Consider the following 16,120-nt stretch of genomic DNA (forward strand, 5'->3'; position numbering starts at 1 on the left):
CGGAACAAGGGTGTGGTTGGGTTCACGTCCTATGTTAACCTTTGGAGTAATTATTGTTGTTTTATTGTGCTTTTTTACATTAATCAGAAACAAACGTTGTGAGAACACTACTGGCACTAACTTCCACAAAAGCAGTGTTCGAATGGATACGCAAAAATGATAATGAAATTGACGCTTCCCACCTTTCAACCAAGTATTTGGCTTTAACAGGTATCCCAAATACAATACCTGCTTGCTACTAGCTTTTTTTGTTTGTTACCAATATTCAAGCTATATGACGGCGGTCTGTAAATAAACGACAATGCGCCAGACAATCCAGTGATTGACTGACAACATGAGCATAGATCCACGCAAGCGGGATACGACGACATGCATCAACCAAGTTACCGAACCTGACCACCCGATCTTACAAACATAGTCGTCTCTTACGGCAAGCATGGGTCGCTGAAGACCTGTTCTAATCCGGATCTTCGCGGGTCGCTTGATACTAGCAAAATAATAAATAAAGAAGTTGAAATACATGTCAACTCATTCATACTACAGCTTCTAAATGCAACATGAAGACATCCTCCTTGCATTCGCTGCAAGATATTTGTGGGTTTTATGATTTTGTTCGTCCAATCGATGTAAGGTACTTATCAACCCTTCTGCATCGTGTACTCTTGGGACAATCAGCTTGGTAGAAAACACGACCAGGCATAAGAAGCTTATTGTCACGTCATACCGATACATAAATCCTTACCATGTATATACATTACCTATCTAAGGTAAGCATGGTATCACAGAAATCGATGGTGGTAGACGCTACTACTTTTATCGTTTCCTGATATTGCATATTACCTACACGTTATCCTGATATTGCATAATGCCTACACGTTATCCTGATATTGCATAATGCCTACACTTTCCTAATATTGCATATTGCCTATCCTAATATTGCATATTACCTACACGTTATCCTGATATTGCATATTACCTACACGTTATCCTGATATTGCATAATGCCTACACCTTTACCTCATATAGCATATTGCCTATCCTAATATTGCATATTACCTACACTTTATCCTAATATTGCATATTACCGTAATGATATGGATATACAAAAATGGGGTAGTGGAAGATACGCCGAAGACTTCAGGATGGTTAAATGATTGCGAGACGTATGGAGGTAATTTCAAGAATCTTCCGTCGGTATTCACAATGTATGTGTGTAACTGACACCTTTTCCTTCAAGACAACATTCAGATGGACAATTCACATTAAATTTATTAAAATATCAGAAAGAGTATGACAAGCAATGCCATTTTCTAATATAGTTTCTTTTAGATAGTATCAAAATAAGTGAAGCACAATTGTATGAAGACCTCACTATACGAAGGAGAATTTGGTTCATTCTGACGAACTGCAACCTTGAAGTCGTTACCGTGTAGATGCACGTACAATCTTCTTTCTGACAATTCATGAACCGGCAACCAGGACCAGCAACTAAGTGACAATGTCGAGCATAACGACGCTGTAACAGCGCCATGTCTACACGAATAGGGCTGACCTGTAGCGTGACGCAAGCTATGAAGCCAGGGCTGGTTCGAATGAGATTACAGAGTGGCAGATCTCGTTAGTCCCCCATTATCGCTATCTGTCTATGTACATGCTCGACACGGTGTGGTGCTGTACATGCAACATGGAGACGGTTACCCCCAGGCTGTATGCTGACATAGGTTAATACGTGCGTCCGTCTGACGCAAAGGAAATGTATATGTCATGAAAGCTTCTTGCACAAAGCTAACAACGTTTTTGCATGAACCTCTGTTGAACTCATGTGGTTGCTACATTGAATAGATTGTGTTCTTTAAAAATCAGCCTTTTATGAAGTAAGCATGTTTACTAAGATAAATGCATACAACAAGTTCTGGCTATTTTGGTATTCCCAAGGGTAGGTTAGATCCTTACTGTTCTATGATGGTCTTTGTGTAGTCCTCACAACATCCCTGAAGATTCGGGTGGAGAATAGGTTTTCAGCAACCCATCCTTGCCGTAAGGGGGGCAGGGGTGGCCCAGTCGTCTGAGGCGCCGCGATTCGCTGTGCAGAGTTGCGTCCCTTTGGCACGCAAGAAATCTAAGATTTTGGGTTTGAATACCGGTTCGCCCCGATTATGTTTCTAGGTTTGTCAGCACCATACCTGTGCTCGACGGTTTCACCGAAGTGGTAAACGTCTCAGACCTGTATCACTTGGGGCTTTCCTCGCACATTAAGCTGATACGCCGTGATGTAACTGGAATACTGTTAAAAGCGGCGTTAAACCAAACTCACTCACACACTCCTTGCCGTAAGAGGCATTCTACTTAATATTAATATGTTAAATACTACTCTTCTGTCCGAGTTTACTTGTCGGGTAGCCATGATATAGTTGAAAATTTGCCGACTGAGGGGCAAACCTTAGCCATTAAGTTCTATTGACACATTCCTGTGTAATATAATTTAATCAAATCCAAAATTAGACTTACCAATCTCGTAACATGATCACAATCATGCGAGGCGTGGATGATGCGATTAGATACTATTACATGATCAAAGAAACAAGACTACCATTGCTAATTCAAGAAATACGTTTTACACGATCCAATATTGATTCAATTACCGCAAACGCAACTGCCCGTCATGGAGTGCAATTAACCAAACATGTTCACTACGCTCGCCCGAAAGGTGGCGCTTTTGACCTTGATACGTGACCACACACAAGGACTTTGTGACCAAAGGAACGGAAGCCAACTAAATTTCAAAATGATAGTGTGCACTAGATGCGTTTGACACATACAGGCGACTGCTACCTTTTCATGTCCTAGCCTACTGACAAAGACGGACAGTACCAGGTGCCCGGCCTTGGAGATGTCCTTGTGTTTATCAGGGCAATCGTCCGGCAGTCACGATCTCCATGTCAACAGCTGGTTCCACACCTAACATTCAGACATGACTCAACGATATTGCTGAAATGGCGAATAGGAACGGAAGAAATAGTAGGAAATAGAGACGTTTCTAGCAACTGAATGACACCGGGAACAAATCGTTTTAAGTTGCTATTTCTAACATATTTGCTTGAAAGTTTATTTACCTTTATAGATAAGTTATAAGGCCATTTTGGTATGCTATTACCATCCTGTGTGTGGCATCTGAAAAGGACATTCTTACGAATAAAGTAGCTTCTCTAGTTTAACACACTTATACTGGTGTCATCAGAACTACCCCATATATCCTCCATGTATCAGTCAAGTGACTGGTCGAATACTTCACCAGCTTCTGACTAGGGTAAGACAAGGATCACCATTACCACCTTATGATTTGCGTATACAAGTACTGGATAAGGGCTACTATACTTTCAATATACACATAGTGTGAACTTAGCATTTCTGGGGAAATGCATTTGACTATTTACTCGATTGCAACTTTTATGGGAGAGTTTGCTACTCCAGTACTGTACGAATATCCTTGTAGAAAGTCCATATGTTAGGGCAAAGACGTGCATAAAAGCCTATTAGCTTACCATTGCCGTAAGCATTCATATTGCAAAATCCTAAAATGTTTCATTGTAATGTAATAATAATCGTCACAATTTGTGTCAAGGATCTTTGCCCATTTTTCTCTAATTGGAAATGTCTGTGTGCAGTTGAGGTCACTGACCTATGGCGTCGAGACTCCCTTACAAAGGAGCTAAGGATAGCTTACTTTATTCACCATGAATACCCTTACAACCATTACATCAAATCCCTATTACAGCAACACCCAATCTACGCTATAAAAACACCGGCCAGCACTTTACATTTGTAACACATCGTAACACATCACCCAAACGCTATTAAGTTCCCCGTTGCCTATACTCTCGTCTCGCGAACCCTGAATTATCCCTACTTTGCCCTGGGGACATTCGTCTCCAAAAATGTCAGTTCCGACATGATAGTTATCGAAGGCCTACTCCGAACACATCGTCACCTTATAGTTAACAGCTATGGCTTCAATTGATGTAGGACCTTCATTAATCATTCAATTTAAATCAAATTTAGGCCTTTGTGGTTGATATAGAGAAGCGCAGATGCTAATCGGTGCTGTTGAATAAACCCATTGATGGTTCCGGCCGATATGAATCTGACGTTACTTCACTGTACGCGGGATGCAATCTATATTGTGTAACAGTGATAATGGTGGCTGGCCAAGTTACATCAAGATCAATACAACTTTTTCATCTTGACAAAAATAACGACTATGGGCAATTCCGTTATTGAGGGTTAAAGTGGAAGGATGAAAACAACCTAAGTCCCGATCTTAAAGAGGGGACTTTCTAGTTACAATTGATTTGAAGCAGGGGCAGGGGCCATTGTTACCAATATAGGCATAATGCTACCGTATGTCCCTTTTGTGTATGCAATCCTTCTTCGAGAGAAAACAAACAGTAAAACCGCCTTATCTGTTTCTATTCATAAGGATTCAGTGGAACAATAAAAAAACACACAAGACTGTACAACAAGAGGGATTACTTTCCCTATATATCGAGAAACTCCAGCATTTGGTATTTGGTGTCTACATTTCGATATTTCGAAGTACAATCGCGCATGATCGTTCTGTGAAGATTTCATGGAGCGTCTCTTGCCACGACTTTTGCTAAAATAGTGTTTGATCAAGGTTGAAGGCCTTTTTAGCTTTCAAAACTTTTTATGGTCGACTTGTGGTGGACATTTCCAAATTTTACTCATCATTGACTATAATAAAGTCCGATGCAATCCCTATTTTCATTTTTCCCGTGTGTTTTCAGTTGGCAAATGCATGTGTTTGTGACGGGTTCCACCGGTAGGGCAGGATGCGCTCACCTTTTCGTGAACACCTGGTATCATCAATGTTTAATAGTGATTCGTAAACACAAATTTATGACGAAGTCGAAATCGTACAATGGAGCAGAGATTTCTTATGATTATGGAAATGGTTTCATAGCTTTTATTGTAAAAGAATCAAAGTTAGCACCGTGAGGGCATATTATGATATCAGCTTAACAGATGCATACTGAACTTCTTTGGGTCTAAAAACAATTAATCTTCTGGTCTGACTCACCCAGCAGGCCTCTTTCCTGAATATTTATGAAAAACGGTCTTTGGCGTTAGATATGTGCGGCAGGTTGAGCTACATTCACACCAAGAATACAGGGATGACGACGAGTCATGTGATACTTTGCAGACTGTAGCCCTCATGCTCGCATCGTGTATCAGAAATATAGAGCTATGGGACTCACTGCTAAAAAGTGGACCCATATTTTTCAGTGTTCATTGACACATGCCACCTGGATACCTGAACCAATTAGTGCACATATCGTGGCTCCTGGATAAACACGTTTGAACTTATGTTTAGAAAATAATCATGTTGAACGTATTTCTAACTTTACATGGACTAATTCGCAATAGAAACATGTTCTGCTCGGTTGGGAGTTTGGCTAACATTTATCACAAATGCAAATTTACAAGTTAAGTGACTTCTACCTGTTGGGTTTCAGATCACCCTCGAGGGTGTTTGCAACATTACACGGACTTGCGACAGCAAGGGAAACATTAAATAAGCAAATTAGCCACGCGGATTACGTCAATAAAACATTTAACTTAGCACAATGTAACAATTAAACCAGGCAGCCTTTGATCTAAATGCATAGGCAGCCACATGCTCGAGCTGACCGCGTCCAAACGTCCACCTGTCGTGGTTTTATGGACATTAACGCTATCATTACATTACGTGACACGGGTGGAGAATTGAGGTAATTCAAAATGGCCGCAGGCACTTAGCGAGATTGGGCAGTCATGTTACACAATGGAGTGTACCCCTGGGAAATGATGTAGTTGATATGATTATTGATAACATTCCTCACACAGCATTGCTGATGATATTTGCTGTTGCAATGTTCATCAAATGTTTCTAGTTTTACACTATTTCTGGTAAAATTATTGCCAGTGAGGTATTATATTCTTTTTCAACCAACCTTACACTAATAAACATGGGCCTACTTACAACAGAAAATAATATATTTATAGCTGTTTGTCCTATGCTTATTGACCTTTCAGACATTTGTAACACGTTGTCCATGATCCAATGAGGAAAGTTGAAGTTTGTCACAGAGAACTTTTGCAATTCCTTTAATCCTTTAATTTCATCTTTAATGGCTACAAATTGGGCATCTGACATCAAACACCCCCGATACCTGTATTTCAGTGCCCTGCGGATATTTTTCCTCTGGTGTAAGAATACATCAAACGTTCTCCGTCACAAAAATAATCAACTTTTTGTCAAACCCCAGTGAAAACACTGCCAAACATATGTCTGTATTTGGCATGACACAACAAAGGATAGTATGACTTGATCTAGGGTTTAAATGTATACCCTTCACCTATATAATATTGCATTCGATAATTATAACAAAAGCAAGATATCTGGGGCAAAGGTTTTCTATACAATGCACTTTGTACACTGACTGTAAATTAACAGCAATAAAATGAATTTGTGAATATATTTGTGAATGAAGGTTTATCCTTTGTTATGAGTTAATTCGTTTTATATTGCACATTAATAGTTTTTTCAAGGGCGAATACGTGTTAATGACCACGGAGTACTGCCATCCAACCCAACTAGAAAGCCATTCAGTGCCAAGAAATGACCTGCTTTCCAAAGTTGGTAGAACTTTGTTAATTTCTGTAGTGTCATGAAAGCTGGTACTGTTAAATGAAACTTTGTCATGTTTCACAGTGGCAATTTCTGAATCTTTCTCATTGGTACCAGCCCAGCCCATAAATGGAATTTGAACAGTAATAAAACGACAACCATATGTCAATTGTTTGATATATAAGCAGTTAGGTGACTTCGTGTGCCTTGCGTCAAAATTAAATGATCACAACCTATACACTTTCTATCTTTGTAATCGGAATACAAGAGGGATGTTAAACAGTGGACTTAAAATTACTAAACACAGAATACATTCCAAGGGTTTTAACTGATTATTAAACATCTGGTGTAGACAATATAGTGGTCTGTTGTGTACGCTAAGGTCATGTATGTTTCAATGATACACATAAAAGGCAACAACATCTTGACTATACGAGCCAACAGAAGGGTAGTTTATCAATACATTTCCAGTACAGCGTCCCAAATGGAAGGACTATTGAGAAATGAAGTGCTATTAACCATACTACTACATAACACAAGTGAGGCTAGGGAACAGTTCTCGACATAGATTAATACCTGCGAGAAAAAAATGGTTATTGATCTTTGTCAAGGACAAAATGATGGAAGGAGTATTGGCCCGGATATTTTCCTACAAAGGATGTTTAAAATAACTACCACGGAGTCACATATTACTTGACATATATTCGAGGCATGCTATTTTATATAGTCTCAAAGCTCAGTGCCTGCTAAATGTTCTGCATTCAGAAACGTTCGCCCATTTCCGTAAGGTACAAGGTCACCTTGTTTCTTTCCGAGTGTACATAGATAGTATTCCATTGCACCCATTTCACGGCTGTGTTCCTTCAAATCTGTCAGATGTTGAAAGTGAATACTACTCTGGTGGAGACCATGCTTTGCTCAGTAACGGAATAGGAGACTTAATGTTGCAAGAAAATCGAAAATACCCCCACATCTCCTTGGTTAGATGAACAGTAATTACTTCGGAGTTTGAATTAGATACTGCTTTGCATCAACAAAAGAGATACCATGTCGTATTAGTCGAACCAGAAATAATCGGTTATATGTTTCTCGGCCGTTAACAGTTCGTAATCGGAAAACTTTTCAGAGGGAATCTGGACGATTAATCTTCAGTGGAGATGGAAGAAACGCCAAAGCAGATTATTCCCATCGTGTAATAAATTTTGAATCGACTATTAAGTTACGCATGCAACTCTGGTTTAATGAAGTTTTATGTTTTCTAATAAAGCTGCAAGGCATGAGAGGAGAGAATCATAGCCATCATTCAAAATAAGAAATAGATAAGAATCGGTGGTTAAGTCTGAGATGAAAATCAGTCTTCGAGAAAAGGAAGATCCGGTATTTTTATTTCATGTAAGCTATCTGTAGTAAGATCAATGACTATTGTAAAATTGTTGACATGCTTGCGTTGTTCGCAACGTGATCAATTATATTGTTCTGACCCCTCCAGATGGGGTCACGAGTTGCGGGCGTCAATAGGTCATAAACTGAAGGAAGGTAAACATGCTGTAGTAGGGCGGAAGTATTCGTAGTGAACACGGTGACCACTGGTCAAGTCGATCTTATAAACATGTACACAGATGCCCACCTTCGTGCATTAACTGCCTTTCAAATATCTTGTAGCTTCGGTCAAGTACTCAACGAAAGGTCAACGAATCGGAATAGTTTTGATGCCTATGCTTATATAGTGCGATCTAAGTTTATCCATGTTTGCTGAAAGAGAAAAAATTCTACAAGACATGATATTGTGCTTAATCATTTTTTCTATTTTCACATATTTTAGGGGATTTGTGTTGTCTTTGAATATAATTGTTCGTGCATGGTTCACCAAATCTAGCGTACAGATTTTATTTGATTTCATGGCATGGCTTTGAATCAAATTTGACTATTCTAACTAATGATGTCTGTGAACTGTGTCCTTCCTCTATGTACACGGACCCCCCCCCCCCCCCCCCCCCATGCCCTCCCATACACTCACCCACCCCAATACAACCGAAGTCCACCCTCGTCACACATATCATATTTGTACAGACTATGAACTCTATAACACATTCCATCATATAAACCGAGTTGGTGGTTATCACTCCCTATTGTGTCTGAAGTAAAGGCGTTAAAACATCCTTATACACTACTTCAGAGCCTCGGGTTCACCTACTTGAGCACTCGGCCGTCATGTGCCCCAGCCATTCGAGTGAGATTTACAACACATACATGCTGAATTCCGAGAGTTTGTATGATACAACGTTACGCTGTAAAGCAATAAACACCATGCTGAAAGCAACGGGCCAGGGGAACAGGTTTGGACAGCATAGACAAATAGGACAGTGTCGGATTCGTTCAAGGTTGCCGGGGGGACAAAAATACCAAATAATCTAAGAAATTAACCCTGAACACTTTTATTTCTTGTAAAATACTTTTTACAGCGACATTTTCTATCTATTGATAACTAGAAACATCCCAGGAAAACTTTCTGTATTGCACTAAACGTCTTGCTACGATTAACTTTTGCGCTTCACTGTAAACTGGAAATTGCAAGTCACGTGGCAACGGTTTAAGTTATGAAGAGATATGACATTTTAAATATCTGAAAGGCTATTTTTATTGTACCCTAGATGAATATTCCCCGTGGATGTGGCTGGTCTTACATTTATTTTTTACTTGAATATTTCTTCAAGAGTTTGTTTTCTGGAAACTTAGAACCCGGATACGCCCTTGATGGGTCCGGTAATGTCAGCCTGACATTTAATATGACCTGTTATTTCTAATCTAATGGGGACTTGTAGATCGAGGCGGTAACCTTTATGAGTGAGGAGATACAACATGCAACTTAGTCGGAATAGGTGTTTTCTAGGAATAACTTGCTATGTCAATAACAATGAGTATATATTCATATAGCAATGGTTAATATTCGGTATATTTTGTTTAGCTTCCATAGTTTGGTAACCTACGGACGAACGAATTGGAAACGAATAATTATTTCAGATTATCACATGTTTCCTTTTATTTCGTAAATCAGAAAGTAAAAATAAAATTGCTGGACCCGTGGAGAGACTTTAGCATTACGACTACCATACCTCTTCAACAGTCTTACGATGGCCGTAGCACTAACAACGCTTCTTGACAAAGGCCCGTTGAGCGTGCACCACCATTACAACTGCCACTTCTAAAACATATGTCAGAGAACTGTGTTGAAACAATAAACAGTGTTGCTTTGTTTGTCCCTTCGGTTATCTTGAAGTACAACAGAGGCATGTGTTATCTCATTCAAAACACGTTCGGCCGGACTGAGATTATAGCGTTTCATGCCTGAAGCAATTAAAGTTCTGCATAACAATGTTGCATTTCAGACACTTATGAAACCACACAATTCGTATTGGCTCAGGCTATCCTGCTAATGTAAGATCGCTGGTAGAAGGGGTCGGAAGAATTTAATTTAATTTAATGTTACATTTGAATTTCTATCGATAACATTTAATGAAAAAAAGGCAGTATAGCAGCATATGAACAATATACTACTATTGCTCAGTTGGATAATGACAATAGTGTTAAAACACTACTCTTACATTCGCCATCCCTGTGTTGCACTAATTTGACATTTCAACTGACATTATCCCGGATAAGAACGCTTGTAATTTCATAGGATTAGATCTAAATATCCTCGCACTAATATCTGTATGATCCTCCTATAATATTTTCATATTTACAAATGACAGTATGCATCCTGTTTGCATCCAAGAATGCGATTTGACAAATATTTATTCATAACTTTGAAACCGAAAATCTTTTTAACTGATGTACGACTTTCTTACAATTATTTCCCTAAACAGAATACACTGTTTTGAATCAAACGTGTTTTCGTCACGTCTATATAATTTAACATTAGTCCGTGTGTAGCAAACAGGTGAAAATACTTCCTGGTGTAACGTAACCAAATCTCGAGATTAGAACCTGATAAAGGGTTCCCTGTTGAGCTCGCAATCATCTGACACACGGTTTTGTCACGTACACTTGTGAATTCATCCTCCCCATCCCCATCGAGACGAAAAGGCCCACGCAGCCGACTTGAAGTTGAATGATCAAGGTCGTCTATTGAATAACATGAAGTATAAAGTGGTGTAACTATTTGCGTATCAGTTTTTGACATCGGGCCTCATCGTGTAGTTTGTACCAAATATGTAAATATGAGGACACGTATCCGAATAATGGTTTCATGATTAGTGTTTATTGAATATATAATGACAATAATATAAGGGTAACGCTATTTTTCAGGGCATTATCATTTGCAGAAGCCCGGGGTCTTCCATTAACTGCCCGACGAAGGAGGGCAGTTGAAAAGACCGAGGGCTTCTGCAAATGATAATGCCCTGAAAAATAGCGTTACCGTTATTATAGCTAAAATGGATGGAATTAGTTATCAAATAAAAAGAAACAGCAATATCGGTTTTAAAACATTTACTGCAATCAACACGAATGTCACTGACCCACTTTTACAAGTATGGAAACGTCAAAGAACAAACCAGATGACGTCACTATTGAACGTGACGTCAACTATCCCTATCCCATGACGTCCCCTAACAACGGGCTTGATAATGTCCCGTCGTCAAGCAATGAGGGCATTATCAAGTTACAGTGACCCGCTCATTTCCGATAACATGCGGGCGGTTCAATGATAATTCTATCCATTTTAGCTATAATAGGTAAATAATCAAGTTTGTTTGTTTGTTGTTTAACGCCGCACTCGGCAATATTAAACCTATATGACGGCGGTATATAGACAATCTAGTAATTTATATCATGAGCACCAATCCACGCAATTGGGATCGATGACAAGCATCAACCAAGTCAGCGAGCCTGACCACCCGATCCCGTTAGTCACCTACTTACGGCAAGTATAGTCGCCTTTTACGGCAAATATGGGTTGCTGAAGACCTATTCTACCCCGGATCCTCACGGGTTAAATGTATATAGTCTATAGCACAGCTGGAGCTGATCATTCGAATTATAGCTTGGTAGCTTAACCAGATATAGTGGTCCGACCACACGTTCACACAAAGTGTAATCCTTTCAACTGTTCACGATATCAGAGGTATTTTAACACGTAGCTTGATAAAGTAATTCACCTTTGGAGTGTTACTCAAATCTTGTAATGTGAATTCGTTTGGGAATCTTTGTGTCTCTATTAAACATAGATGTATACTTGTCTAGAACCAACACACAAAATCGTCTTTCATTTGCCATAAGTGACCATTTAGTTACTATTTTCTCATAACACAATTCGTTTGTCACGATGAACAAACATGTCTACCCGTGTTAAGAACTGGCTCTGTAAGCAAATATATCTAAGCAAAAGTATAATTCAACATACGCCTTTACACGTTTCGATAAATCAAACATACATCTGGTTTTGATAACAATTTACACTCTAACCAGATAAGATACTGGTTCCGTGCTCTCATTGAGAACATTCCAGGAATATTTACTGCCAAAGTTTAAACAGTCTCACTGTACAGCAAGGTAAGCAAAGATATCCAGTCACCTCAACGTTAGTTAACAATGGTCGTGTTTGGGTAGGGGTGTGATTTGAGGTAGGTGGACAATTATGGTATAAAGGTGACTGGTAAATACCACTAGGGGGTTCCGCGACTGAAAGGAGAATTATTTGAAAAATGATACCCTCGGAACAAGGATATAGGTTCTGGGGTTTCGGGGGATTTTTGGAATAGCTGATTCATGTTTCCTAATTCCGATAAGGTTGCAGTTTTTAGTCAGTCTCGTAAAGTTGAATTTAACGAAATGTATGGGCTATAATCGTCCGGTATACTGTGTAATAGTTATTCAAGTGTTCGTCAAAGTGATATCGAGTTGGAAACAAGCCAATCCGTAAAAGGTTACATACCGTTTAATGAATCGAAATAGATATTAAATCATCAGTTATTGAAAATAATATTAAGACTTTAGATACACTTAGATAAATCCCTCTTATAAAGTGTGTTTTTAACTTCTCCTAAAACACATCTTGATTTATTTCGTTATCATCTAGTACATATATGCAAGGTTCGTGTGATTACTAATCACGCTATACTTGAGTTTATTTACAAATGTAAAGAAAACGTAATCAAATGTAAGGTTGAAACATCATGAATGTAAAGTGCGTGTTGGTGACGGTGAACAATCGATAAATTTTCAATCTCGATGTAAGACATCTCCATCAATATTTGATAATCTAACAAACATACAGACATATTATAATCACAACCTTTGTCCATGGCCATTAACAAACGAGTACAACTTCATAAGCCGCGGAAAGATTATATTCATCTCATCATACACAGTATAACGATTATGGAGTGATATTGAAAGTAAGCACGTCTATGTGAACAGAACGCGCTGGGTTCACTTCGATGATCACAAGAAACAAACGCTACTCGTAGAGACAAGAAAACAGCACGACGTACGTAACTTTAGATTAGCGAAAGCTTCGTTGGGTGTGAGGCACAAGCACTGGTTGTGGCCAGTGGTGCGTCCACGTTAACGTGGTGAGGCGCTGTATTTAGCAGCTGTATACGAGTGTCTTTCCTTCTATCACGTCCGATTAAACTTGACTTATGTTAATTTGGGGTGCATTTAACTTCGACTTGACAACTCCACACAGCGATATCCATTCAGAGTTAATGACTGTACGCCGTAACCTTTTGATTATTTTTCCATATGGATATTAACTGATCGTATTGATTCAACGTTTTTTTCATAACGACATGAAAGTGGGGCTATAAATACTCCAGATTTAATACCTGATCTCAAGTATACGTCAATAATCTAAACACATTACACATGACTATATCAGTGACCGGGTCTGTGATCATGTGGAATGTCACACGGTGTTAGAAAGTTGATCGATAAGTCTTCATGGGTATATGTTGGTATATGTTTCTATAAATACAATGTCCCTTGCGGCATTTAAAGAAGAATGACAAAGAAAATGTTCACCTTCAACGTATTTTGGGGGATACGTTTCTGTATGAATCGTGTTACATTTGTTTAAATAACATTCAGAATTGGGAATTTACGGTTATATGAATGAGATGTGAGATACCACACCGTAATAGTCATAAATTGAAAACTAATGAATACACATTGCGTATAAAGTTCGTTGTAAATAAATACAAGTGTATTATCTGTGTCATTATGTAAACACAGATGGACAACATGTGGAAAATATAACGTGAATTAGTCATTATGGCAGTGATGCAATGGAGCATTTAGTGAGTTGCATATGCGTGCCTAGCACACTGATGTACTTACCAGTTCCGTCCGTAACCATGACAACGCATTGTCTATCCTATTTTTTCTCTCTTTCCATGGAAGCTCGCTACTTAGTGTGGAGTTGCTCCCACACGCATTGGCAGCCTTCTTCTTTCGCTCTATCTCCTCCCATGTTTCGTCCTTGTACACGATAGGGACTGTGTACCCCTGACACATGTCCACGGGGGTGAGGGGTCTGGCTCGAGGGGGGGTCAGGTTGTCCAGGCTTGAAAACGAGCCGAAATCGTCCGTATCCAGTGCTGATAACGTTCGATTGGCGATGTACATACTGGAAAGTAAAGAGGAGAGGTCCCAGTCAGAGTCGAAAAGGGAAGAAAATAACGTCGTCATCTTGACGCTAAACCAGTCCTATGTTTAACACACGTATGCCACGTTTCTTTTGTGTATTGAGGAAATATTCACATTCCAATCAACTCTTTTCGCGCAGCATACATCTCTTCCTTCTACACATAGATATAAGCCACTGTTTCGTCGGACTGCGAAATATCCAGATCACACAAAAGGTCTTATAATAATCCTGTCTCGAAAACCATTAATCCCAAGTTAATCCAGTTAATCCTATCCAGCGTTCTGAGTCCCTCCTGTCTGTCCCCCGTATAGCCGGCTACTGCACAGACCACGCGCACATTCTTCCCGCATCTCTCACCTTTCCAGTGTAGATAATGTGCCAAGCTTGGGTTATTTTAGGAGATGGGAGCACTGCAGTCTTGGCGATAATTAACTTTTGCCTTTTTGCGTACATGTCTATAAACTGTCTAAAGCAAGATGAAGAGATTTAATATTGCATGCGATACATCATGACTAGATTATTGATAAACATAATCAAAATGATTGATGCCGATTGATTCTCATGCTGTTACATGTCTGTGATTACGAACATATTGATCTATTTCTAAACAAATAGGATTTTTTACAAAAGTCTGGTGGAAGTCTGTGTAAATAATCGAGTCTGGACCAGACAATCCAGTGACTGACGTCATGAGCATCGATCCACGCAATAGGGATAAGATGACATGCAATCAACTTTCCCATTTATAATGTGATGCGCTTCTTGTAGGTTCGGGACTTTTGCACTTTATTACTCACCTCATACTCTCATTATTCATCGAATTCCCGAAACCTAATGGCCACAAATGTCATGCAATGTACCTGACATTTGACGTGGACAAATTATGAGTCATCTACAATGTAATTGCAGGTGAGATGTTATTACCTGGCCGGCTTTATGTGGAATACCGCACATAACTATCCATCAAACGAGTGGTGCAAAAACCACGTTAAGAAAATATATTTCACTCAGACTGACATTAATTTCACTTGCAAGCGGGAAGAGGTAGCTATTCACTTTCCTGAATAGTAACGCACTTCTGCGTTCTCTCACCGCGTACTTTACTAAGCGTCCACCTGAACTGGAAAATGATTAACAAAAATCTATGAAATGCTAGCCGGATGTCCTGTCCTTAATTTAAAGCCGACATTTGTATAGCCACGCGGGATAATACTTCATGCATCTGGTGCATTGTCTCTGTTCACGGGAAACGAAAGTGCACATTTCAGCGGTATGTGGACACGCTACCTTCTGTCATATTTTGATGTACTTCCGGGTTCTTTGCAACAAATGTGGAGATAAACTGTTCCCAAGAGGCTGTGTATTTTCAGTTGTTATCAGCATCATAAATATCATATTAATCTCAACGGGGATAGTTAGCATAGGAACTGAAATAGCCCATCCACAGGGCCTGCTATCTTTACTGTTTGATATTTTAGTATAGACCTATTGCTCAGCTTGATTTGATACAATGTACTCTACACATACACTGTAGTTGTGTTGGAGCCGTTGTGTTGTTCAGCCAGACAGATTCACTGCTTATCCAGTGACATTCAAAATAATTCTGTAATATTTTCAACTTGTTATTAATATATAGCCCATTAACATAACCACGAGTTAATCAAGGCACGAATTAGCGACAATATATATGATATACTGATCAACCAAGATCCGGTAGAACAAATATCACTTCTACATTCCGCCTAGAAATCGATTTTCTATGTAGGGTAACTAGCAACTTA

General features: G+C 39.2%; 1 protein-coding gene across 4 annotated transcripts in view; it reads right to left on the bottom strand.

Annotated features, from left to right (window-relative positions):
• The window catches only part of LOC139476861 (uncharacterized), a 46,835-nt gene that overhangs the window by 10,109 nt on the left and 20,606 nt on the right, over positions 1–16,120 (bottom strand). For 3 of the 4 annotated variants that reach the window (XM_071259450.1, XM_071259449.1, XM_071259448.1), the window contains one exon: positions 14,030–14,318. In XM_071259450.1, the coding sequence (XP_071115551.1) occupies positions 14,030–14,317 (288 nt within the window). In that variant the 5' untranslated portion in view covers position 14,318. Of the gene's footprint in view, positions 1–14,029; positions 14,691–16,120 lie in introns of those variants that run through there. The other variant, XM_071259446.1, reaches the window with a different exon arrangement.

This window comes from Haliotis cracherodii, unplaced genomic scaffold, assembly GCF_022045235.1.
Source record: "Haliotis cracherodii isolate W230 unplaced genomic scaffold, xgHalCrac1.p SCAF_1, whole genome shotgun sequence".
In the NCBI taxonomy this organism is placed as follows: Eukaryota; Metazoa; Mollusca; class Gastropoda; order Lepetellida; family Haliotidae; genus Haliotis; species Haliotis cracherodii.